Source organism: Hyperolius riggenbachi, chromosome 9, assembly GCF_040937935.1.
Source record: "Hyperolius riggenbachi isolate aHypRig1 chromosome 9, aHypRig1.pri, whole genome shotgun sequence".
Lineage (NCBI taxonomy): Eukaryota > Metazoa > Chordata > Amphibia > Anura > Hyperoliidae > Hyperolius > Hyperolius riggenbachi.
The window spans coordinates 132,430,891-132,455,474 of NC_090654.1; the positions used below are offsets into that span (position 1 = coordinate 132,430,891).

General features: G+C 43.6%; 1 protein-coding gene across 1 annotated transcript; it reads right to left on the reverse strand.

Moving 5' to 3' along the window:
* Positions 1-1,578: 1,578 nt before the first annotated feature.
* On the reverse strand, positions 1,579-24,480 carry LAMTOR2 (late endosomal/lysosomal adaptor, MAPK and MTOR activator 2). Its single transcript, XM_068253529.1, has 4 exons — positions 24,085-24,480; positions 20,117-20,279; positions 9,058-9,147; positions 1,579-2,116 (listed from the first exon to the last, which is right to left on the reverse strand). Exons 1-4 carry the CDS (start codon positions 24,150-24,152, stop codon positions 2,060-2,062), a joined length of 378 nt encoding a protein of 125 aa, XP_068109630.1. The 5' UTR covers positions 24,153-24,480; the 3' UTR covers positions 1,579-2,059.
* Between the last annotated feature and the right edge of the window lie 104 nt (positions 24,481-24,584).

The window sequence follows — 24,584 nt, forward strand, 5'->3', positions numbered from 1 at the left end:
TTTCGCTTCAGTGTCTCTTTAACTGACAGTAAAGCATACTTTTCATTGACTGTGTGCTTCACTGTATGCAACACAACACATGGATAATGTGCAGCCCTGCTTTCCCATTCCGTGGCATGCCTGCTGTTACAGGGAATGCAATGACTACTGCGGACCTAGCTTCAGGCTACATTCAGTGGTGCACTGCACACACTGCATTTAGTATGTTACCACAAAACACGCATGGTAACAGCATACTTTTCATTGACTACATGCTTCACTGCACCTGAAGCAACACGTGGATAACGTAGGGTGCCACTTTTCCATTCCCGCTTTTAAAGGGAACACAATGCAACTCACACTTTGACCCTAGCCTTAGATTGCAACCAACTTCTGCCTGTCAAAAACTTTGTTCGCCTGCCACAAGAATCTTTAGGCATTTCAGGCATTAGGCAAATTCACATCCATACGTCGCGGACAGGCATATCTTCCAAAGTTGTTTTGTCTGCAATGTATGTAGGTGAACATTTCTAAACGTTTCAAGACTAGTATGCAAAAAGAAAAAAAAATCTGGCACATGCATAAAGCTATTATACAATGAGTTGCAGTGTACAGGTTAATAAGCGTGAAAAAAATAAGGAAGTAATTGTCTGAATGAGTGTACTAAGCAATGCATACTCAAAAAGCAACAGCTGTACAATAGACTTTGTGACAGACTTCCTTAAAGAGAATCTGTATTGTTAAAATCGCACAAAAGTAAACATACCAGTGCATTAGGGGACATCTATTACCCTCTGTCACAATTTCGCTGCTTCCTGCCGCATTAAAAGTGGTTAAAACAGTTTTAAAAAGTTTGTTTATAAACAAACAAAATGGCCACCAAAACAGGAAGTAGGTTGATGTACAGTATGTCCACACATAGAAAATACATCCATACACAAGCAGCCTGTATACAGCCTTCCTTTTTAATCTCAAGAGATTATTTGTGTGTTTCTTTCCCCCTGCAGCTATCATCCACTGAAGTGTCAGGCTGTTTCTTCCTACAAAGTGCAGACAGCTCTGCCTGTATGTAATTCATCAGTATGTGAAAGCCCAGCCAGCTCAGAGGAGGATTTATCCAGCTTGTAAAAGATAATAGAGCAGAGAGAATATGCCATAATCTAAATAATACACAGGCAGTGTGCAGAGAGGGGCCTGGAGGGGGGAGATGCATCACAGAACCACAACACTGAAGAACTTGGCAGCCTTCCAGACACAGGCCGACAAGTCTGACAGGGGAAAGATACATTGATTTATTACAGAGACTGTGATAGTGGAAAGTGCTGCAGTAAGCCAGAACACATTAGAATAGCTTTTGGAACTTGTAGGATGATAAAAAACAGGATGCAATTTTTGTTACGGAGTCTCTTTAAATGAGGCAATAACTTTTCCAGTGAGAAGCCACAGCATGAAAATAGTTATAGTCCATAGAAACCAACTACAACTCCTTTGTTGTAATAAGAACAATAGTTGGTGTAGACTTGTGTAGTTGTTTTGGGGGTACAGTGCCCTCATTAAGCCATTATTTAGTTGATACATGAGGGAAAAATACATTTCAAATAGGTTTTGTAGTTAATTTATTGCATAGAAAATGAACACAGTAAACCATTCTTAATATTTCATTTTTTTTTCTTCCGGTGGTTGATTTTAAGGGATTTTGGCAGTATGCATTTGACCTACATATATACACCTTTCACATCTGAAGTCACTAAATCTCTAGATGTTATGCTTGTCCATGCTTTTCCCCAGTTAACCCCGTCATAGCAGGCATACACTGTGCATGGTGTGCAAACTTTCATAGAAAATCATATTGAAGTTATTTTCCTAGACAAGAGAAGAACAAGTGAAATTCAGACTTCTGCATGAAAAACAGAAATAATTTACAGCGATAGGTTGCCTGTAATGCAGGACCAACAGATTGGTAGAAGCAAAAATGACAACACTGTATGCGCAGACAGGAACCACCACAGTCCTTCATGTTTCAGCTGTGCAACATAGCCCCAGCGGACTTCACACACAGATACTACAAGCCTTTCTGTTCTTAAGATGCAGACACTTGGTTCAGAGGCTCCTCCAGGTAATTGACTAAGGCTTGGGCCTAGCAAGGGAGAAAAGAGGAATACACTTACAAATCACATCTAACATCTGGCTACATGTATATAAAAATGTTTTGCTTAATATCTTGTAAATCGGATGCAAAAATTATTTTACATACTTAAAAGCACATTTTCAGGATTTGTTTTTATAACGCCGTTCTAAATAAACTACGTTAAATGAAAATCACTAAAAAAATCAGTGCTCAGCAAAACTTTCTGTAATTAAATATCTTGTGGTTTCAGGTGTTAGCCAGCTGTACATTTTCTAAAATGGACAGAAGCTGAAACTACTGTTCTGCAAGCCTGGAATCTGTAAGCTCTATGTGGCGTATGGACTACCTAGAAACTCCCCATCTTGCTGCATGAATTAGCTCATAGCTATGGGAGTTGTTAGTAATTTTCCATGCCTGGAGTAATCCCCTCAGTGGCTGCAGACGTAAAGGGGCACTATGGCGAAAAAATTGTAAAATTTAAAAATTAGACTAATTAGTACGTTTTTTCCAGAGTAAAATGTGCCATAAATTACTTTTCTCCTATGTTGCTGTCACAGTAGGGAGTAGAAATCTGACAGAAGCCACAGGTTTTGGACTAGTCCATCTCTTCATAGGGGATTCTCAGCAAGGCTTTTCAATGAATTTGATGCCTGGAACCCACTACAAATCGCTATCGTTAGCGTTTTTAATGAGCGTTTTGTAAGTGATTTCATGAGTGTTTTCTGGTGATTTTGGTAGCGATTTTAAAAAGTGTAAGCGTTTTGCCAGCGATTGTGTAGCTATTAGCGTTCTTAATTCTAATTGGCTCTTTCAATTAATTTTTTTTGTTTGCAGCAATTTAAAACCGCTAGCAAAATCGCTTTGTATAGCGATTATGCATGCCAACATTTATATACTTTACATTGCAGAAACGCTAATACTCAAGTGCTGCATGTTCTGCGTTTGCAATTTTGCTAATCGCAATCGCTCCAGTGGAATTTGGCCTATTCATTAACATTGGCTGAGCATTTAGGGAAATCGCTAGCGTTTTTAATCGCTCCCTAAATGCTCAAAAAAACAAAACAACAAAAAAAAAAACTGGTGGGTTCCATCCCTAATCCATTTTGGAAAAAGGCTGTAGCATATCAAAATGTGGAAAAAGAATGCGCTGTGAATACTTAAAGGAGCACTATGCCGAAAAATTTAAAATATGTACAAACATATACAAAGAAGTAAAAAAATTTTCCAGAGTAAAATGAGCCATAAATTATTTTTCTCCTATGTTGCTGTCACTTACAGTAGGTAGTAGATATCTTGACAGAAGTGACACGTTTTGGACTAGTTCATCTCTTCATAGGGGATTCTCAGGGATTTATTTATTTTCAAAAGCACTTAGTGAATGGCAGTGAATGGCAGTTGCTCTGTCCAACTGCCAAAAAAACTGTAGCGAGCAGGGAAGCTGGCCAGCATCATTGTTTAAATCCTTTTAAAGGTAATGTCTTTATAAAGAATAAAAGTCTTGCTGAGAATCCCCTATGAAGAGATGGACTAGTCCAAAATCTGTCACTTCACTACGTAAGTGACAGCAACATAGGCGAAAAATAATTTATGTCTCATTTTACTCTGGAAAAAAAAAAACGTACTTCTTATTTGTCTACGTTTGCACATATTTAACATTTTTCGCCATAGTACCCCTTTAATAATTTGTGCTCTCCATTAATGTATGCAAAAGGTGAATATACAGTACATCACATGTGAACTGTAATTTAAATAACATTTAATAGGCCAATTAGGAGTAAAAATTACCAGTAGAGGAGTTAAAATTACCAGTGTCATCCATGATCATGGTGCAACAGCGACATCTACTGGACCAGCATTTCAATAAGGTTGATATTGTGTACTAGTGAGGACCGTAATTTGCCATGTATGATTACGCAAAATTTCACGTAAATTTCCGCAATTACAGCCATACTTAATTACATTTGGAAAATTCAATTGTTTTCGTGTAATCCATTCGTAATTTTCAAGTTATTTCATGCCGACTAACAGTTAAAGGGAACCTTAACAGAGGGATATGGGTATTTCCTTTTAAACGATACCAGTTGTCTGGCAGTCCTGCTGATGTCTTTGGCTGCAATAGTGGCTGAATCACAGACCTGAAACAAGCATGCAGCTAATCCAGTCTGACTTCAGTCAGAGCACCTGATCTGCATGCTTGTTCAGGGGCTGTGGCTAAAAGTATTAGAGGCACAGGATCAGCAGGAGAGTCAGGCAACTGGTATTATTTTAAAAGGAAAAAATTTTAAGGAGAATAGTGGGAATAAGTCAAATAAGAATTTTTCAAAAACTACAAAAAGGAAAAGTTTTTTTTAAACTGTCATTTTTGATTTTGCATTTTTTAAAATAGTTTCTCAAAAACTACAAGGTCTTTTTGAGAAATTCTTTTGACTTGTTCCCAGGCTGGGAACACACTAGGCAGCGTGGGAAATGTAGTGTTTTGCTGCATACGCGTTTGTTTTTCCCCTGCACATGCATTTTAATGCGTATGCGGTACACATATATAAAAATCACATATGCTTTTTTTTTTATTTATGCGCTTTATGAAAATCACTATGAAGTCAACAGGAAGTGGAAATACATCAAACTTGTTTTGAAAAAACACAAAAAAACAAACTCATAAAAACGCATGCAGAACGCATACAAAAATGAATGCGGCCCATTGACTTACATTATGTGTGTTTTCCAAAACGCCAACGTTTCTGCCTAGTGTGTTCCCTGCCCAACTCTTCTACATTCATAGCAATTTTGGTGACAATAGCAGGCTATTAACCGCTAAAGTCAGCGCCAAAATTACGGTTCCTTGAATAAGTTTACAAACAAAATAGGCTTTTTTGCCCAAAATTTTGCATCATAATTGCAAATTACAATGCATAATTACAATTATGCCAAATTTGTGCTCATCACTAGTTATTGGTCGACTCAACTGAATGTTATCTAGCGTGTGCACAAGACTTATGCTGCGTACACACTGGCGACTATGGTCGTTTGAAACAGCTAATTAACGATCGTTCCGCCGACAATCGGGGAAAAAAAAAAACTTTACCCAACGATCATTAACACGAACGACAAAAGAACGACATCGGGAAGATGGAAATATCCAACCTGACGGATCGTATCTACCGACAATCGTTACAAAACTATAGTGTGTACAGACATCGGCCGAGAACGATCGTTACAAGGGCCAATGCGCCTGCGTTGAATTCTGCCCAGCTTCCGTACTTCCTTTGTAGCGTGGCCGTAAAGATTGTTACATTGCTCATTTCAATTAAACTTTGTTTTCAAGATAACAATCATATTTGTATGTATTGTAACTCCCATGTTAGTGTTTTTTTTTTTTTTATTTTAAATAAATATGTATGCAACATTTCCTTCTGATCGTTCTTTTCTGCGAGAACAATCGTTAAAATGTGTAGGACGATCGCTGCATCCCATTGTTGCACTCCAATCGTTGCCGTATCGTTCGTCTTTCAATTATCGTTCTTTGCGAACGATCATTATCGCAAGTGTGTACGTAGAATTAGTATGTCAATTTACATAACATACCCGATTAGCCCAAGGTTGTATTTCTCAGTATTCAACTGAATTAACGCCCATATGTGTGTTATGCCGTGCATCTCCGCTCGTCCGCACGGATCGATTGCCGCTCGTCCCCGCCGGCGCTTCCTTATCACCGCTCGATTCCCTGCCATTGTCCGCCAGCGGGAATCGAGCGGGCACGGGTCGAGTGGCATGATCGGGCCAGCTGAATATTATCAGCTGGCCGGATCAGCTGGTCGATACACTGTACAGAAACGTAATGTGTATCCCCAGCATTACACCCAGAACCCAGTCTTGCCACTTTGGTCTATGGCTGGCCAATGTGCGAGTGGCTTGGCAATACACAAAGAACTTAAAGCGGACCTAAACTCAGAACTTCCTTTTTGCTCTAAAAAGATACACAACAGCAGAATAACCTTTAAACAAAAAGATTTGTTACAGCCGATACAAATCCTGCAATAAATCTGCAGTGTTTCTACTTCCTGATTCATGGAAACAGACATATTGTTAACAATCCTGTGCTTTCAAATGGGCTTATCTGCCATCTCTGCCGTGGCAGTCATCTGAGAAAGGGGAAAGATCAAATTACATCTCAAATTACATCTCGTGATTAGAGGGGGAATTAAACAGGCTAAACTCTCTAAATGCATACAGGGTGCATTTCTCCATATTTTCCTTCTGTCCTGTGCTAGAGTTCAGATCCACTTTAAGTTTGACTCTTTTTTTGCACTTTGGCCAGCCAGAATGCAAAAATGACAGGACCTGACCAGCCAAGTCCAGAAGAAGGCTTTTCCAGGGCCCAGCTTATGGTGAGAGTGACAGCAAGTGGAAGCCCCACCCTAAACCTTTCTTGGAGCAGCAGGCAAACAGAAAGCAAGCCAACTGTGAGAAGACCCAAAGAAGTAATAGCAAGCAGACTGCGGAGGGGAACAGAGACACCCAGAGCAGAGGGAAACGCATGACATGGGGAGCTGGAGGGGGAGAATGATTGAGGCTTTGTTCACATCTAAAATTGAAATCGCTGTTGGCAGCGATTTTCAATTTGATCTCCCCCCCCCTTCCGGCGCTCCACTGTGCGGTACCATTTTGTGCAGAGCACTTTTGCAAGCGTTTTTGCAGAGCGATTCCGTTTTTTCACTTCATGACGTGAGTCAGGAAGTGAAAGCTTTGACCCGGAAAAAATACATACAATGTAAACGCTGGATAAAAAGAAAATTAAAAAAAAAAAAAAAAAAAAAAGCGTTGTGTTTTTCCTATACCTTCCATTGTAGCAAAATTGCCCCGAAAATAGTACATGTAGCGCTTTTGTTAACGGAAAGCACACGAAACGCGCTGATATGACCTATCCCATAAAGATTCATTGCACAAGGTATTTTAGGGCGTTTTTCAAAGTCGCTGGCGCTCCAAAAAAGCGCAAAAACGTCCCAGGTGTGAACAAGCCCTAAACCTGTCGCTCCAGGAAAGCCTTCTTTCGGCTGACTAAAGTCTGAAAAAGTCATCATCGTTGACAAATTGGCCACTCAGCTACTTCATACATTGGTCATCCAAATTCTGAAGTGGCCAACTGGGCCTTAAGAATGGAATTTTTTATTCACCATGAAACCTGTTGCTTCCTAATATGAACTGTTATATACCTACTAAATGACTAAGTAAGATTCCATGACGATACACCCTTAAAGGATACCCGAAGTGACATGTGACATGATGAGATAGACATGGGTATGTACAGTGCCTAGCACACAAATAACTATGCTGTGTTCCTTTTCTTTCTCTGTCTGAAAGAGTTAAATATCAGGTATGTAAGTGGCTGACTCAGACAGGAAGTGACTACAGTGTGACCCTCACTGATAACAAATTCCAACTATAAAACACTTAACTAGCAGAAAATGGCTTCTGAGAGAAAGAAAAAGATAAAAAGGAGAATTTCTTATCAGTGAGGGTAACAAGCAGCCTGAGCAGTGAAGAAAAACAGAGCAGGGTAGGCATTTTCTCTAATGTTCCCACTGGGTAAATGGTATGGTAAAATACATGAGGGTGCTTCATCTCTGGTTCACTTTAACTCTGCCTGCTCCCTTCCATTCTGATTTTGATTCTCTGGTGCTCACTCCTAAAATTAGATCCACATTTTCAGTACATAAGACTGGAAAGAGATATTCCCACTGCCGCAGTCCTGGGCTGACTGAAATTTTGTTATTTAAAATGGAGAACAAAGATGTGGCAATCTTCATACACAGGCCCAAAACTATAATTTTACAAAACATACCTGAATACCTCTGTGCGGTGTATCTATTGCTAAAAAACAACAACAACAACAAAAAACAAAAAAAAAAAAAGTATTCTTTTGTAACTAAGAGCCCAACTTAGTTGTAGGGAAAGCAGTTGTTCCTGTATGATTTATTTTTATTAAAGCATTTGCATGTGAGTGTGCAAAGAGTGTGCCGCTATAGCCATAGTTCCTATTACGGTCTATGGTGGCGCCGCCCAAATCTCCTGCGCGGTTATTACATCGCTCGCTATTTGACAACCTTTTTTTCTAATCAAAGGCTGTCCTGGATTTAAAGAGAGTCTGAAGCGAGAATAAATCTCGCTTCAGACCTCATGGATAGCAGGGGCATGTGTGCCCCTGCTAAACCGCTGCCATCGCGCGGCTAAACGGGGGTCCCTTCACCCCCAAATCCCCTCGGTGCAGCGCTTCCTGGTTGGGGCAGGGCTAACCGCCGCAGCCCTGCCCCACACGCGTCTGTCAGCGCGTATCTCCGCCTCTCCACCGCCCCTCTCAGTCTTCCTTCACTGAGAGGGGCGGGGGAGAGGCGGCGATGCGCCGCTGATAGACGCGATTGGAGGCAGGGCTGCAGCCGTTAGCCCTGCCTCCAGGAAAAGAAAACTCACGACCAAGTTTGCGACCAATGCTTGCAGGGGTGGGTTTGGGGGTGAAGGGACCCCCGTTTAGCCGCGCGATAGCAGCGTTTTAGCAGGGGCACACATGCCCCTGCTAACTATGAGCTCTGAAGCGAGATTTAAATCTCGCTTCAGAGTCTCTTTAATAAAGCAAAGTTCTTGCTGTGGGAGCGAGCATATGACTGAAAGTATATAAACTCATAGCTCACTAATCTTTACCTAATCCTCACTAAATTCTAATATGAAACGGCAAACATTTGCTACCCAACATTCATAATTTATACCTTCAAAACAGTCCAGGTTAACTTTTACATTTTTCCCTCCAACCTTAGTGAATTACAAATATTGTTTTTTCGTTGTTGTGGAACCTCAGTGTTCGCATAACATTATTCTGGTTTGGCAGTGTGTAGCTGTTCAAAAAACTGCCCATACAATAACACTTTATACAGATGAGTCATGTGTTAGCAGTGGCCTACCTTTGCCTTCAGCATGCCAAATCCAACAGTCTCTTTGGCATACATGCACAGCAACAAGTTGGACACTCTTGTAATCGCAACACGGCCTTCCTGCAGAGGGCAGCAACACACAGCTTATTAAAGAAGAATAATTAACTTCCAACTAACATGGTCTTAGTGATGCTCAAGGGAAATAAATTAATATTAGACAGGAATTCTTAACACCTACATTGTACCAGCTTCCTTTACAAAAAAGAACTTTCAACTGAAAAACCTAAAGCTCATTGTTGATATAAATTAAAAGCAAAACAAAAAAGTGTGCCCCCTGTAAGCTAGCCACACCCCCAGAACCACTGGAATGCAATGATGTGTCAGCTTGTTAATTGTACAGAGCCACAATAACAAAACATGCATACAGACTGTTTCGAATTAATTGATCCTCATCAGTGCATGACATAGATTAATTTGGCTCTATGAAGAAAGACTTGAAACACCCAGAGTTACAGACTACCCAGCAAGCTCATGGTGAACCAGAACTCATCAGAGTGCTTAACATTTTAGTAAGAGGGCTTTTTGGCTCTTTGTAGCTCCTTACACACTCCAATGAGTTCAGGTTTACGAAAGTAAAAGGCTTCTGACATTAAAGTGGATCTGATATAAACTTTTACTCAACGCATAATTGTGTTTCTTTCATATAGTTTATAGGGCATTCCTCAAGCCAAATACTTTTTTTGTTTTGTTTTAATACTCTAATTCCCTATAAACTAAACAAGCCCCACCCACAGCTTTTTCAGAGAGTCTTGGCATTGTAGCAAGGGCTTATGGGAGATCAGTCTGGGCAGGAGGAGGAGGAGGAGTTTACTAGCCAGAGATTTCAGAGGCAGAGGGGAGTAGGAGGAAGGAAGAGAGCAGAGTGAATTTGTCACAGGCAGAGAGCTGGAGATGCTATCAGCTTTGCCTGTGTGTAATGTTTACAAACAACATGGCTGCTCTCATATCACAGGAAGAAATAACCATATTCTGTTGAAGCTGTTTGCAGCTAGATTTGCTGTGTAAACTATCTAAACTTTAGATAAGATATATAGACAAGTTACTTGTTATAGTTAGTTTTCCATCTCGGATACGCTTTAAATATAACCAAAATACAGTATAATCTTGATATAGTAAACTCGAAGGGACCAGGAAAACTGGTTTACTATATCAGAAATTGTCCTAGAAATTACCCAGCATGCCCTGGTACATTTTCTGCTGCAAAGGATAACTTTGTCCTCCCATTGGAGGTACAGCACAAGCACTAGCATATTTGGTGGACTACAAGGTTAAGTATACCTTAGGGCTGCATAGCCAGGCTGGACAAATCACTGGTACAGTATCCAGGGCTCAAAAATTGCAACTGTCACTGACTAGAGGCAACCACTCGCTTCCGGTGAGTGGCTTTAATACCTCTGTGGGTGAGACTTGCAGTACGTGTCCTGCAAAACTTTCTCCTCACCCTTGAGCCAATCATGCAGCCTCTCTTCAAAATGCATCCAATCATGATAACCACTTGCATCAGTATTGTGAGTGGCTCCGATACCTCCGCGGGCGGGACAAAGCACTCTCCTCTACACTCTCCTTAGTTTTGCACATAGTAGCCCCACTCTGATCTGCATTAAGTGAAAGTAGCCTGTACTGTGCTCCACATGCTACCAGAAGTGTCATCGCTAACAAGGGAAGAGATACCCAGGAGTGCGTACAATCCCATGGGAGGACTGTGACGATACTTTAATCGGCGATTGCAAAGTGGAAGTGGTAAAGCTGCATCCTCTTGTTTATGTTCATGTTATTCCTCACTTTCCCTAGGCTGCTTATTTGTACAGTACTGTATATCAAGCACATGGAGCTTTGGGTGATAGTTTTCCAATAAGGCAGCACATGGTGGTACAGGGAGGAAGGTGATAGAGAGGACCAATAAAACGTATGTGGTACGTGTGTTTAAAGGGGAACTGAAGAGAGAGGTATATGGAGACTGCCATGTTTATTTCCTTTTATTCAATACCAGTTGCCTGGCAGCCCTGCTGATCCTCTGCCTCTAACACTATTAGCCATAGCCCCTGAACAAGCATGCAGTAGATCAGGTGTTTCAGACTTTAAAGTCATATCTGACAAGACTAGCTGCATGCTTGTTTCTGGTGTTATTCCGATACTACTGCAGAGAAACAGACCAGCAGGGCTGCCAGGCAACTGGTATTGATTAAAAGGAAATAAATATGGAAGCCTCCGTATACCTCTTACTTCAGTTCCCCTGTAAGTATAAGTGAGTGAGTGTGTGTATGAGCTGGTAACTGTCCCAAGGTGCTCCTGGACACCTCTCTAGCATTTAGCCCCATAATGGTGGCGGCCAGGAAAAAGATCAAAATCGGTATGCCAGTCATTACGGGCATGCCGCCCAGGAGATTTCCTGACCTATAGGTGCACCTAGTATAGGTTATCAAGGTATAGGTGCCTTAGAATATATGTCCCCCACCCCCTGATCCTTCCCCCAATCTCCGAAGCTGTTACTTACTGTGCCTCTCTCCAGCAATCGCAGCACAGCTCAGGTCTTCTCCGTGCGGAGGATCATGACCCGGCTTCAAGAAGTCACCAACGTCGGGTCCTGATCCTCTATGTAGAGATGACCTGAGCTATGTGGCGGAGTGCACAACACATATACTAAGGTACCTATACCTTGTTAGCCTATACTGGGTGCAGCACTCCTGTACCTGGCTTCCTACACTGGGGAACACCTAAACCTGGCTACCTATACTGGCCACGCCTGTACCTGGCTTCCTATACTGAGGAACACCTATACCTGGCTTCATCAGCATCAACAACTGGTGGCAAACTAATTTATTTTCTGTACTGAATTCAACACAATAACCTGCGGGGGATTCCGAAGACAGATGGGCAACGCACAGTGGGTGACACAGGACAGGTAATATATAAATGCACACACGGGGGAGAGATTTGTCTCTTGGTCGAATCTGCCCATCATCACTAGATGTATGGCTACTTTTACATTTGTATTAGTGCAGGTTGAGCAGCTGCACCTCCGAAGTGTAAATGTTCAGAGATGTATTTTAGGGAGTGACAGTCATTTTGAAATTTAGTTTTGATTTGATTTTATGTTCAAGCTTTAATTATACTCAAAATGTATATTAGACCCTTACTTGACACGGTTTGGTAAGTTACAGGAAAAATGGTTATGAAAATATCTAAAACACTTTTTGCACAGAAATACAGGGAAAAAAACGTAAGCCAAGGAGGTTAACTCAGGGTCTCACAACAGCGGCGAGTTTACCCCTGTGAAAGGCCGAGCTACTTACTGGTAGTAGTGTTTCGGCGAATCCTCCAGGACAGCTCCTCCTGAGATTATCATTGATCCCCTCCCCTATGGAAACACATGCAAATGTCAATTAAACAAATTAGCTCCCACTACATAGCCAGTTACCTCCTGTGCTTCCCCAGTTCTAAAAAGAGTACTTAGCTCATCCCTTATTCTCATAGCATGTTATTATATTCATTTAAACATATACAACTCTTAAGTGGAAATAGGGCTGGGAACTAAGGCAGCTGTCCTGGAGGATTCGCCGAAACACTACTACCAGTAAGTAGCTCGGCCTTTCTCTCATCATCCTCCAGGACAGCTCACCTGAGACCAGCGAGAAACCGTTACCTTAGGGTGGGATAACTTCCTGGAGCACTTTGTGACCAAATGCCTGATCCTGGCTGGAGAGTAATTCGACTCAGTAATGCTTCACAAATGTTGAGTGTCCTGACCATGTTGCCACTTTACATATCTGGTCTAGTGAAGCTCCCGATCTCTCTGCCCAAGAGGTTGCCAAGGATCTAGTCGAGTGTGCTCTAATATCTGAGGATGTATTACTGCCTACTGAGTTCTTTTAACGTAATCACCTCCCTAATCCATCTAGCTATTAAGTTCTTGGAAGCATGTAGGCCCTTCCAACTCCCTGCAAAATAGCTGAAAAAGATGGCTTGACCTTCTCCAGTGTCGAGTGCTCTCTAGATGTGTGATAACTGCTTGTCTTACATCTAGTCTGGCCAATCTTTTCTCTCCCTCGTTCTTAGGGTTAGTGGAAAAGAATGGTAGAATGATTTCCTGAGACCTATGGAAAGCTGTATACCTTGAGTAATATGTGGGATCAGGTTTGAAGACTATTCAATCTGGATGGATGATCATATAGGGGTCCTCCATGGACAGTGCCTGTATATCCCCCACCCTTCTAGCCGTTGTAATGGCTAACAGGAAAGCTACCTTTAGGCTGGTTTCACAGTGGGACGTTACAGGCGCACGTTAGAGCAGCCTGTAACGCAGCCCACCGCACAGTAATGAAAAATCAATGGCGCTGTTCACAGTGCGGACGTTGCGTTACATTGTAACGCTGCGTCACAAGACAACGTACTGCATGCAGTACTTTGGACGCGGCTGAGCCGCGTTAGACTGCTTGCACATGCTCAGTAATGTTGGGGAGGAGCGGAGAGCGGCCAGGCACATGGCTAATTAATATGCACTGCACGTTATGACATGCAGTGTTTACTTCCTGGAGCAGCCGCTCTGTGCGGCGATTGGCCGGCGGGACCACGTGATGCCGCATGCGCACAAGAGTGCGCATCACGGCATCACTGACACCAGAGTGAGCTGCACAACGTGGCTCACTCTGACGTCCAGATCCAGCACCACCAGGCGTTCCGTTAGGGGGACGTTATGCGACCTTAACGCCCCCTCTAACGCAACGTCCTGGTGTGAAATTAGCCTTAAGGTCAAAAAGCTTAATCAGCATTTCCTCTGCTGGTTCAAAAAAAAAAAAAAATAAAAAAATGTGACATCAGAACATCTAGGACTAGTGACAAATCCCACGGTGGAGCAACCCTGCTGGAAACCGGCTGGGATCTGGCCATAGATTTAATTTTTTATTCTTTTTTACCCATGCAGTTCAGTAGATAATTGTCTATTCAAAAAACTGATGATGCTGAACCCTGCATGCGCAGGGTGCTGACTGCTAAACCTAGAACTACGCCATCCTACAAAAATTCCAAAATAAATTGAATATCATTTGAAACAATATTCTCCCTTTCTTTCCATAAGCAAAAAGTTTTCCCGACCTGGTTATAAATCTTTCTAGTATTCTCCTTTCTACATTTCAGCAAGGTAGCTATGACTGTCTGGAAATCCTATATTACTTAACCACCTTAGCGGCATTACCGCCAGAGGGTGCCGCTCAGGCCCTGCTGGGCCGATTTGGATCAAATAAAGAGCAGCACACACAGCCGGCACTTTGCCAGCCGCGTGTGCTGCCCGATCGCCGCCGCTCTGCGGCGATCCGCCGCGAGCAGCGGCGAAAGAGGGTCCCCCAGCCGCCTGAGCCCTGCGCAGCCGGAACAAATAGTTCCGGCCAGCGCTAAGGGCTGGATCGGAGGCGGCTGACGTCAGGACGTCGGCTGACGTCCATGACGTCACTCCGCTCGTAGCCATGGCTACAGGAGAAGCTGCTCATTGCGGCCTTCCGTGTTACTTTTGGCCGCCGGAGGCGATCAGAAGAACGCCTCCGGAGCACCATCTAGTGGGCTTTCATGCAGCCAACTTTCAGTTGGCTGCATGAAATAGTTCTTTTTTTATTTACAAAAAACCCTCATGCAGCCGCCCTGGCGATCTTAATAGAACGCCAGGGTGGTTAAGGGTTGCCCCTCAGGATCTAGGCTGTAAGATTGAGAAAGCCTGGGTCTGGATGGACCAGGTCGCCCTGCGTTAGTAGGTCGGTTCCCATATTTGCATGAGCAATGCCTCGTGATCAGCCAATTAGGTCAAACCCGCAAAGCCAGACATGACAGGTTTAACTTGGTGTTTGATGCACACACTGTAGAAAATACTCTGTATATTGCCCAAGCTACAGTTGGGATACAGGATGAACATCTTCCCAGGAGCCACATATCTTGTCTTACCGTGACAGATTTTACTCCCAGCAGTGTATGTGTACCTTCGATTTGAGAATCCATATTCTTTATCGGCAACAAGAGATCTGTCGAGTCACAACTAGTGACCTACCCAGAAAACTATTTCAGATATCTGCAGATTCAGAATCTTCCTTAACCAGCTGAGCGGTTTGGACGAGCTCAGCTCGTCCAACACCGCCAGCGGCTGCCGCTCAGGCCCTGCTGGGCCGATTTTAATGAAATAAAAAGCAGCACACGCAGCCGGCACTTTGCCAGCCGCGTGTGCTGCCTGATCGCCGCCGCTCTGCGGCGATTCGCCGCGAGCAGCGGCGAAAGAGGGTCCCCCCAGCCGCCTGAGCCCAGCGTAGCCGGAACAAAAAGTTCCGGCCAGCGCTAAGGGCTGGATCGGAGGCGGCTGACGTCAGGACGTCGGCTGACGTCGATGACGTCACTCCGCTCGTCGCTATGGCGACGATATAAGCAAAACAAGGAAGGCCGCTCATTGCGGCCTTCCTTGTTTATTCTGGGCGCCGGAGGCGATCGGAAGATCGCCTCCGGAGCGCCCTCTAGTGGGCTTTCATGCAGCCAACTTTCAGTTGGCTGCATGAAATAGTTTTTTTTTTATTTAAAAAAAAACCTCCCGCAGCCACCCTGGCGATTTAATCAGAACGCCAGGGTGGTTAAAGTGCTTCAGCGTTGTAAGACAAACTGAATATGATCTTAGGAGCTTCCTTCCTTTTTGCAGCTTATCAAAAGATTGTCTAGAAAATAGCTAGAAAAATACAAAAAATAAATAAAATCTTCGGTATTGATAGAAAAGGCTGCTATTTTTATCATGAACTTTCATACAGATCCTGGGAACACTAGGTAACCCATAAGGGCTCCTTCACAGTGCGACGCTAAGGTTGCACGTTATAAAAAGTAATAACGCAGACTAAGGCCCATTCACACTGCCCGCGTTTCCAGCTGCGTTTTGGAAACGCATGCAGGAGGCAGACACGCACGACAGACAGTGCATAGAGTGCACTGTCTGATGTTCACACTGCATGCGTTCCGGACCTGTGCGGTCTGGGAACGCCTGCTGCACACGGTCTTGGCAAAAAATGCGCGGCTGTCCCATTCCCTTTTCAGTGCTGGGATCAGCCATGCAACGCCTACAAACGTGGATGGCGTGCGTTCGCATGTGTTGCGCTCCGTATGCGTGGCCGTCCGCGTTTGTAATGTGAACGGCCCCAACGTATGTGTGACATTCACAGTGCTCATGTTGCGTTGTTTGTAACGTGCAGCAACATTTAGAAAGTGCTACATGATGTGCGTTCTTTTGGTTACTAGTTCCACTGGACTATTTGCACATGCTCAGTAATGTTTCTTAATTTTTTTATTTTTTTTTTATTTTTTTCTATTTATATAAATGTGATGCATGCGCCATTTTCGTTCTACCAGTATGCAACGAAAACGGCTCACCGCAAGACACATAACGCAGTGCAATATAACGCATCAAACGCAAAGTCCTCGTGTGGAAGAGCCCTAAAGGAAATGCTTTAGACTGCAGCTAAAGCTGCTTAAACTTTTTTAATGCGCTCTTGTCCAGCCAGATTCAAGGCATCCGAGCTGCAACCATTAGGGCATGCTCATTAGGCAGTAGCAACCTTAGGGAGTCTTGCCCTAAGAACTACTTCTACAATAGGTGCAGGCTCTCTGAACAGGAAGAGCTGAGGTGTAAACCCTAGTTACCAACATCAGAGGCAAAGCCTTTATCACCATACTAGCTACAGCCCCTTTTCCGGAAAAGCAAACTTGCTATTAGAAATGCCTATGCATAAGCTTTGCATATAAGTATCTGAAAAAGCAGTATTGCAATCAATGTGCATAATCACTGCACCTAATCTTATCTGTGATGCACTCCTGTGTCAGAAAATCTATGCATATAATCATTGCATACGATTAGCATTGCAAACAAATTATGCGTATAAAACTGAAAAGCAAACTAGCTGACCGACCTGCCAGGAATACAGGATTAATAAAGCCTTGTACTGTGACCAGTACTTCAGTAGGAAACTCTGTAGTCAAAGTTGAAATACATTGAGTAATAATTTCCATTGAGGAACCACTTACCTGCTATAAAGGTTCCTGTATCCTCCAAGGGATACCTCATTTTAGAAAAGATTTAAAGACATTGGCCTCAATTCACTAAGATCATGCTAGAGATACTAAGGCAAGAGAAAACTTACCTCCACACGTGAGAGAGTTATCTTACCTCTTCATTCCTTAAAGGATACCACAACTGACATGTGGCATAATGAGATAGACATGGGTATGTACAGTGCCAAGCACACAAATAACTATGCTGTGTTCCTTTTTTTCTTCCTCTGCCTGAAAGAGGTAAATATCAGGTATGTAAGTGGCTGACTCAGTCCTGATTCAGACAGGAAGTGACTACAGTGTGACCTTCACTGATAAGAAATTCCAACTATAAAACACTTTCCTAGAAGAAAATGGCTTCTGAGAGCAAGAAAGAGATAAAAAAAGGGGGGAAATTCTTATCAGTGAGGGTCACACTGTAGTCACTTCCTGTCTGAGTCAGGACTGAGTCAGCCACTTACATACCTGATATTTACCTCTTTCAGGCAGAGAAAGAAAAAAAGGAACACAGCATAGTTATTTGTGTGCTTGGCACTGTACATACCCATGTCTATCTCATTATGCCACATGTCAGTTGTGGTATCCTTTAAGTTACCTCTCCTGTAGTTAATTTACCTCCTCTGTAGTTAATTTACCTCTTCTGTAGTTATTTTCACATGCAGCTAATTAACAGCCTGTCTTTAACTCTGGAGTTATTTTAAGGATTGGAGAGTTAATTTAAAGACAGAAGAGTTAACTTTAGGCTTGCCTAAGGTAAAATGTTTCCTGAATACTACATGCTTTATCACCATGGTAACAACTCTAGAAGAGTTATTAAAGACAGGAGATAAGTTTAGTGAATTGAGGCCATTATCTGGTAAAGTACTTTATACTCATTTCCAATGAAGTTAATCATGTATTTATGGTCCATGCAACCCAATAAATCGAATCAAACTGCATCGCACAAAAAAAAACAAAAAAACAAAAAACTGTGCAGCGCAGATGGGGCCCAAACCAGCAATCTCAAAATTGACTGTTTGTTCCAAATGCATTACATGCAATCCTTTAGCAAAGCTATAGGGAGTGCCCATCCCCCAGCCTCTGTTTCCCCTCAAGGAGGAATCTGAAACCATTGGATGATGAAACACCTGAGGTCTCTCAGCCCGATTAGACTGGATTACCTCTAATGGACGCTTTTTAACAAAATAAATACTTCCCAGAAAGTGGTCATTGAAAATTGGACAAACATTGAACTGGTTATCACCTTCATGCTTTACCCCTGACAAGTATAAGCATTACATCAAGGTTTCAGATAGGGTACTGCAAAGCAAATCCCACCAGTCTAGACTCAGATCTATCAGGATAGAAGGCCTGTAGCTCTGGCTTGTACTGGCTTGTGCGGCTGGGCTCACACCCTGAGAGGAGGAAAGCTCCATGATGGCAGAGGGAGCAGCAGATCCTGGAGCAGTGTCAGCCTGGGGCTGCTAGTAGCTGCTGCTGCCTCTCGGTATGTCTATTGGAATAGACGCCGCACAGCCAGCGGAAGTTACAGAGTAGCGACTTCCACCGGGAGCTCCCATGGAACGCACGCCCCCATGAGTTTGCATCAGTGCAATCATTTCAAGGCGGATGAACTTCCGCAACCACCGAGGTGGAGTGGAGCTCCGCCAGGAGACCTGCTGCCTGACAGCTGAGACGGTCGCCTGGGATCCCCCCTGAGAGGGATGCTCCTGATCTTACTGTTTAAAAGGGAACCTTCTTTTAAAAGCTACGCTGCATAACACATAGTGCAGCTTAGAAATCCTGTTCATCACAACCATAATACACATCTGTGTAAGAGACAGGAGATAAAGAGGTACCTGTAGCTGAGTGCTTGCTTACTCAGGGTCTGCAGCCTGTACCTTATCGCTGTCCGCAGTAGAGGAATCAGACTGCTTCATCTCCATCTGCTTCTGACAGCCTCTGGTGCCCCACATGTGCTCAACGGCTTAAAATGCCGTCCTCGTGTGCTCAGCGCCGCCCCTACGGTCAAAGGAACCCTTCCTGCTGGCACCACCAATATACTGGACTGGACTGGCGGAGCTTCCGTCTGCCGACCCTAGGCAGCCATGTGGAGAAGCTGTCAGCCGCTTACATGTGTTCAGAGGACACCATATCAGGGGCAGCCATGAGGGAGGATAGAACACACTCACTCCAGAGCATGTTAGATCGACCGGGAGTGAATGAAAAACACCTGTCATATCACATTCTCTGTCCGCTCCGCATACCAAGCAGGAACTGCCCCCACATGAGGAAAATATATCCTATCTTTCCACTATAGGTGCAAACAAGCTCCCCTATAGTCAAAACAACAAACAAACTGCAGTGAGCCATGGGTGAGCTGGAAACAATGAAGAACTGGGGAAGCACAGGAGGTAACTGGCTATGTAGTGGGAGCTAATTTGTTTAATTAATTGACATTTGCATGTGTTTCCATAGGGGAGGGGATCAATGATAATCTCAGGAGGAGCTGTCCTGGAGGATGATGAGAGAAATGTTGGTGGCCGCTTTCCCCATGTACAGTATTACAAGTCTGTGGACCATTCTTAGACGCTGTGCACAGACTGAAGCATCTTTTTAATAAATTGATTTTTCCTGTAAAAAAAAATCTTTTCATTTTACTATGGACTTTGGGCAGAAGTATCTTCACATCAGTCTTCAACAGCCGCAGCATCTTTCACCCACATGCACATCCCAATACAATAGGATAAGAGCCAGAATGCAATCTAGCTACAAAAAAGCAGCTGTCCAAGCAGTAGATTGCTCCACTACAAGGAGATTTCCATGAGAAAACAAGACTAGTAAGATTCATAGTTAAGACAGCTAAGACCTGTTTCAATGTTAAGTTTCTGGGGGCAAACCATGGCAGTGATTTTATAGCCAGGATATAGTTGATCTTGAAACTAGGTGTCATCAGATGTCATCAGTAGTCACTGTACACATTACTCACCATACAGTCCATAAGGATGAATTTAAGGTTGTCCTCATTGAAGGCTTGGTGTCCATTTTTATCATAGGCAGCCCAAATGTTGCTAGCAATAGCAGCTGTAACTCTGGCATCTGTGTCACCATAACCAGAATATGCAAGTAAAGACCCTTCATTGTTCAGGAGCCTGGAAGAGAATCACACAGGTCAAGAAGCAGGCCCACAAAAGTTATGGTTCTTTTACGGAAGGAGCTTCATGGTCTTTTACACCTCTGGCTATGTAGAACTTTAAACATATGCAACAACAGTCATTTGCATCAATGGTCTGCTGCTGATGCATAGTGCACAACAAATGCCACTTGTGTGTAGTCCTGCTGTTCTTACTCTATTTATGTGATAATGAGAAATGCAATGCATCTGCAGGAACAAACAGAACATGTTGCAAAACCACTGTTCCAACAGTGCATATTTAGAAGATATTTCTGCCCCTGAAACACTGTTTGAAGGGAATAATGTACGACTAGTAGAGTCTCCGCTTAAATATCAGTCCCTATGCCACCACCTACCTCCGCAATCTTTACCCTGTGTGGGAAGGAAGAAAAGTATGGTCTTCCCATCTTCAGTTACACCCAGGCCTTAATGCACAAGGTATAGGGACTGAAGGCCGTAAGGAAATGGTACTACCAGTTCTCACTAAACAACAATTAAAGCAATAAGTGTAGTTAAACAGTTCTGAGTGGTACACATATCAGATGTAAGTAATCTTAAGTCAGCAAGCCAGGGGTCATACACATATCAGACAAGAACAGGATAAGACAAAAAAGTGGTCAGGTAGGCGAGGGTCAGTCCAGGCAGAAGGAAATAGAATAGTCAGACTACAGGCAAAGGTTCATACAAGGTATCAGTTAAGTAACGGGGCAACAGCAAGGAAGCCCAGCAGCTACCTCTAGCGACTTATCGCTATCACAAGCAAATAGGTTTGCCATCCTCACTTAAAGTAGATCGGAGATGAGAAACTAACTATAACAAGTAACTGTCTATATATCTTATCTAAAGTTTAGATCGTTTACACAGCAAATCTAGCTGCAAACAGCTTCAACAGTTTCATGTTTATTTATTCCTGTGATACAATGAGGGTAGCCATGTTTGGTTTGTCACATTACACACAGGCAAGCTGCAACTGCATATCCAGTCCTCAGCTCACTCCCCTCTCCTGCTCCCTCCTCCCCTCTGCCTCTGAAATCTCTGGCTAGTAACCTCCTCCTGCCGAGACTGAGCTCCCATAAGCCCTTGCTACATGGAGTGCCAAGGTACTTTGAGCTGTGGGCGAGGCTTGTTTAGTTTATAGGGAATTAAAGTATTAGAAAAAAAAAGTATTTGGCTTGAGGAATGCTCTATAAACTATATGTAAGGAGCACAATTATGCAATGAGTAAAAGTTTATCTTGGATCCACTTTAAATACAAGTAACAGCCAATCAGGACGTCTACTAACTGCTGCAAGCAAATGGAAATCAGACCTGACTCTAGGGACTGACTTATGACTTAACCACTTTCTAGATCAGAGATGGTGTCTGAGAGCGTATGCCGAGCGTCCTTGTCGCCCAGCAACGCCAAAGGCAGTCTGTCTGCAAGAACCTGCAGGAGACGCTGAACCCACGTGGTGAGCCGTGTCCCCTCCATGCTGAACCCCACTCTGTTGCTGGTCTCTGACTAGGGTGAGAGTGTGACAAGTATATACTTCAGTAGTAAATCTCTGACACTTGATGGGGACAATAAAACATTAATGGATTCTAATGACTGTTCTAACCCTTTGTGTTACCCAGTCCTGCAAGAGACAATAGTTAAACCATTGACAAAAGAAAATAAAAATGTAGCAAAATCAAAATAAAACTCAAAAACAACATTGCCTTAGATAAACATTGCTCAGTGTTCTCCCCAGAATTTTTTTCCAGCCGGGTGGCATGAAATAGTAGCCGGGTGGGGCGAGTTGAAAATGCAGGGCAACTGTGCCTACAGCATAGGAGGAGGTGAGCCGATGACAGCCGGGTGGTCACGAAATCTAGCCGGGTGGAGCACCCGGCCAAAAGAGCCTGGGGAGAACACAGATTGCTGCAAATGAATCAGCTACTTTAAAGGACATTTGAACTGAGAGGGATATGGAGGCTGCCATATTTATCTTTTTTTAAACAATGCAAATTGCCTGGTTGACCTCTGCTCCACTACCTCTAATACTTTTAGCTATAGACCCTGAGAAAGCATGCAGATCAGAGGTTTTAAACTGCCCCCCCCCCCCCCAAAAAAAAAAACATAAGATCCAGGCTCCACACCTCAAGCTAGGACATTTACTTTCAGATGTAATAGGGAGGGGCTGGAAGGGGTGTGGCAAGCAAAACAGGAAAGTCAAAATGAACTTCCGCACACTTATGCAAATCCTCATACAAATCCAATCACAAAAATCATGCAGCAATTAATGCTGTCCCTACAGCTAAGTTAAAAGCTGGGATCTTCGTTACAAGAATAAAGTATCTTGCATGTCACAAACACCGTGCAGAGCCAGTATCTACCGGTAGATCATGTCCGCAAATTCTGCATCTGGCAGCTTTTCCTGATCGCGTGGAAGGGAGGGTGGAGAGGCCAGGGGCGGTTCTGCCATGACGCATCATGGCTGGGTGCAACGCCACCACAACACTTCCGCCCACATGCACGTCTCCTAGATTGAACACCCGCTTGAACGCTCCCTTAGCCACCGGCTCTCTCATCTGCCCTCAGCCAACCACGCCTGAAGGAGGGGAGACCAGGACCAGCTCGGCAACTTTTAAAGTAGCTCGCACTCCTGGTGTAGAGGTAGCCCAGTGTCTTATGTGTCCTGACTCTGGTCCTGTAACATGCATAGCACAAACATGCACACATTCAGCGCATCAAAACCTAGGTAAGGAATAGGAGCACATATCCTTATCGTCCTCCCTGGGACAGATAGTGCATCTAACTAATCCTGCAAGAATTTGCATGAGTGTGCAGAAGTTCATTTTTCATGTTGCTGTTTCTAACTGAAGACTGAATGGATTAGCCACATGATTTTATCAGGTGTGCAATTCAGACATTACTGCTGCCAAAGAGATCAGCAGGACTGACAGGGAACTGGGTTTTGCAGCACAGTTTGAATCTCAGCCAGGGCACTATCTGCAAGGAGTTTGTATGTTCTCCACGCCTGTGCAAGTTTCCTGGGGGCACTCTAGTTTCCTCCCACATACAGATAGGTTAATTGGCTTCCTCCTAAAATTGGCCCTATACTACAATGGACGTATGAATATGGGAGGGATAAGACTGAGCTCCTCTGAGGGACAGTTATTGACAAGACGATATACGTATATATGCAAAGCGCTGCTCAAGATGTCAGCACTATATAAAATAATAATATTGCTTAATAAATATGGCAGCCTCCATATCCAGAGCCGTGCCGAGGCAGAGAGGCTCCAGCCTCAGGGCGCAGTGTAGGAGGGGTGTGCGCACAATTCCCTCAGCCATCATTCCCATATTATGTTTGAAACGAGAAAAGTAAGTAAAGGGTATACATGGCAGTGACTGCAAGACAGATAACTAGAGAATAAGGTGCGTGCGTGTGGGGGAGCCCTGGGGTGCCTCTTGGTCTAATAGCAATCATTGTGTAATGGCTGGGGAGAGAGGGATGGAGGGGTGCACTTTGGTGTCTCAGCCTTGGATGCTGGAGAACCGTGTCCCGGCTCTGTCCATATCCCTCTCACTTTAGACGTACTTTTAAGTCATAATATGTATTGTGCCATTTCGCATTATAATCCAGTTGCAGAGCACCATTTGTGTCTGGAGGAACACATCTACCACTCACTCCTAAAACTGTAAGTAAAGAGGAAGGCTTTCGGTCATCATAACTGTTGTAAATGAGTTTCCCTTTGATGAATCGAGTTCCATTCTAATGCATTCATTCCCAGTGGAAGAAGTTACACTGCATACTCACAGAGTGCTCTGCACACCTCCAGTATTGGCCTGGCTGAGCACTTGGGTCAGAGCTTTAGGCCTCAACATAATAATCCAACTAGAGCTTCAGCAAAATGAGTTCCAAATGCTTTGCCTCTCCTTCTTCCTGCAGTCACGGGATACATCACATGACCTGACCGCGCCTGCTTCCAACATCACTTCCCCTTCCTCCAACTATATTATTATTTTTAACAAGCCTCTTCGCGCCAACCGGAGTCAAAGAATAATAACACCTCTACGGAAATAACTGATAAATTGTATCGGTCAATTACAAATAAATATAAAATATGTTTTCCACGTAATCTGGTCATGCCTGAGTTGCCATAGTGACGACCCAGGCCCCGGAAGGCACAGTGCGTTTCACGCCTCGCGATGAAAGCCCTTTGGTTTGTTGTCATGGTGACAGAGCGACAAGAGCGTTCTACTCTCGGGGTGCGGAATAGAGATAGGTGATTGGTTCGTTCTAAAGCCACGAGGCCG

What these genes read in the sequence shown, in the direction of transcription:
- LAMTOR2 (XM_068253529.1), bottom strand. Translation starts at nt 24,152, where the DNA reads ATGTTGAGGCCTAAAGCTCTGACCCAAGTGCTCAGCCAGGCCAATACT. An exon ending in GGAGGTGTGCAGAGCACTCT is followed by an intron (nt 20,280 to 24,084) that starts GTGAGTATGCAG and finishes ATTCTCTTCCAG; the next exon opens with GCTCCTGAACAATGAAGGGT. An exon ending in TCATCCTTATGGACTGTATG is followed by an intron (nt 9,148 to 20,116) that starts GTGAGTAATGTG and finishes TGCCCTCTGCAG; the next exon opens with GAAGGCCGTGTTGCGATTAC.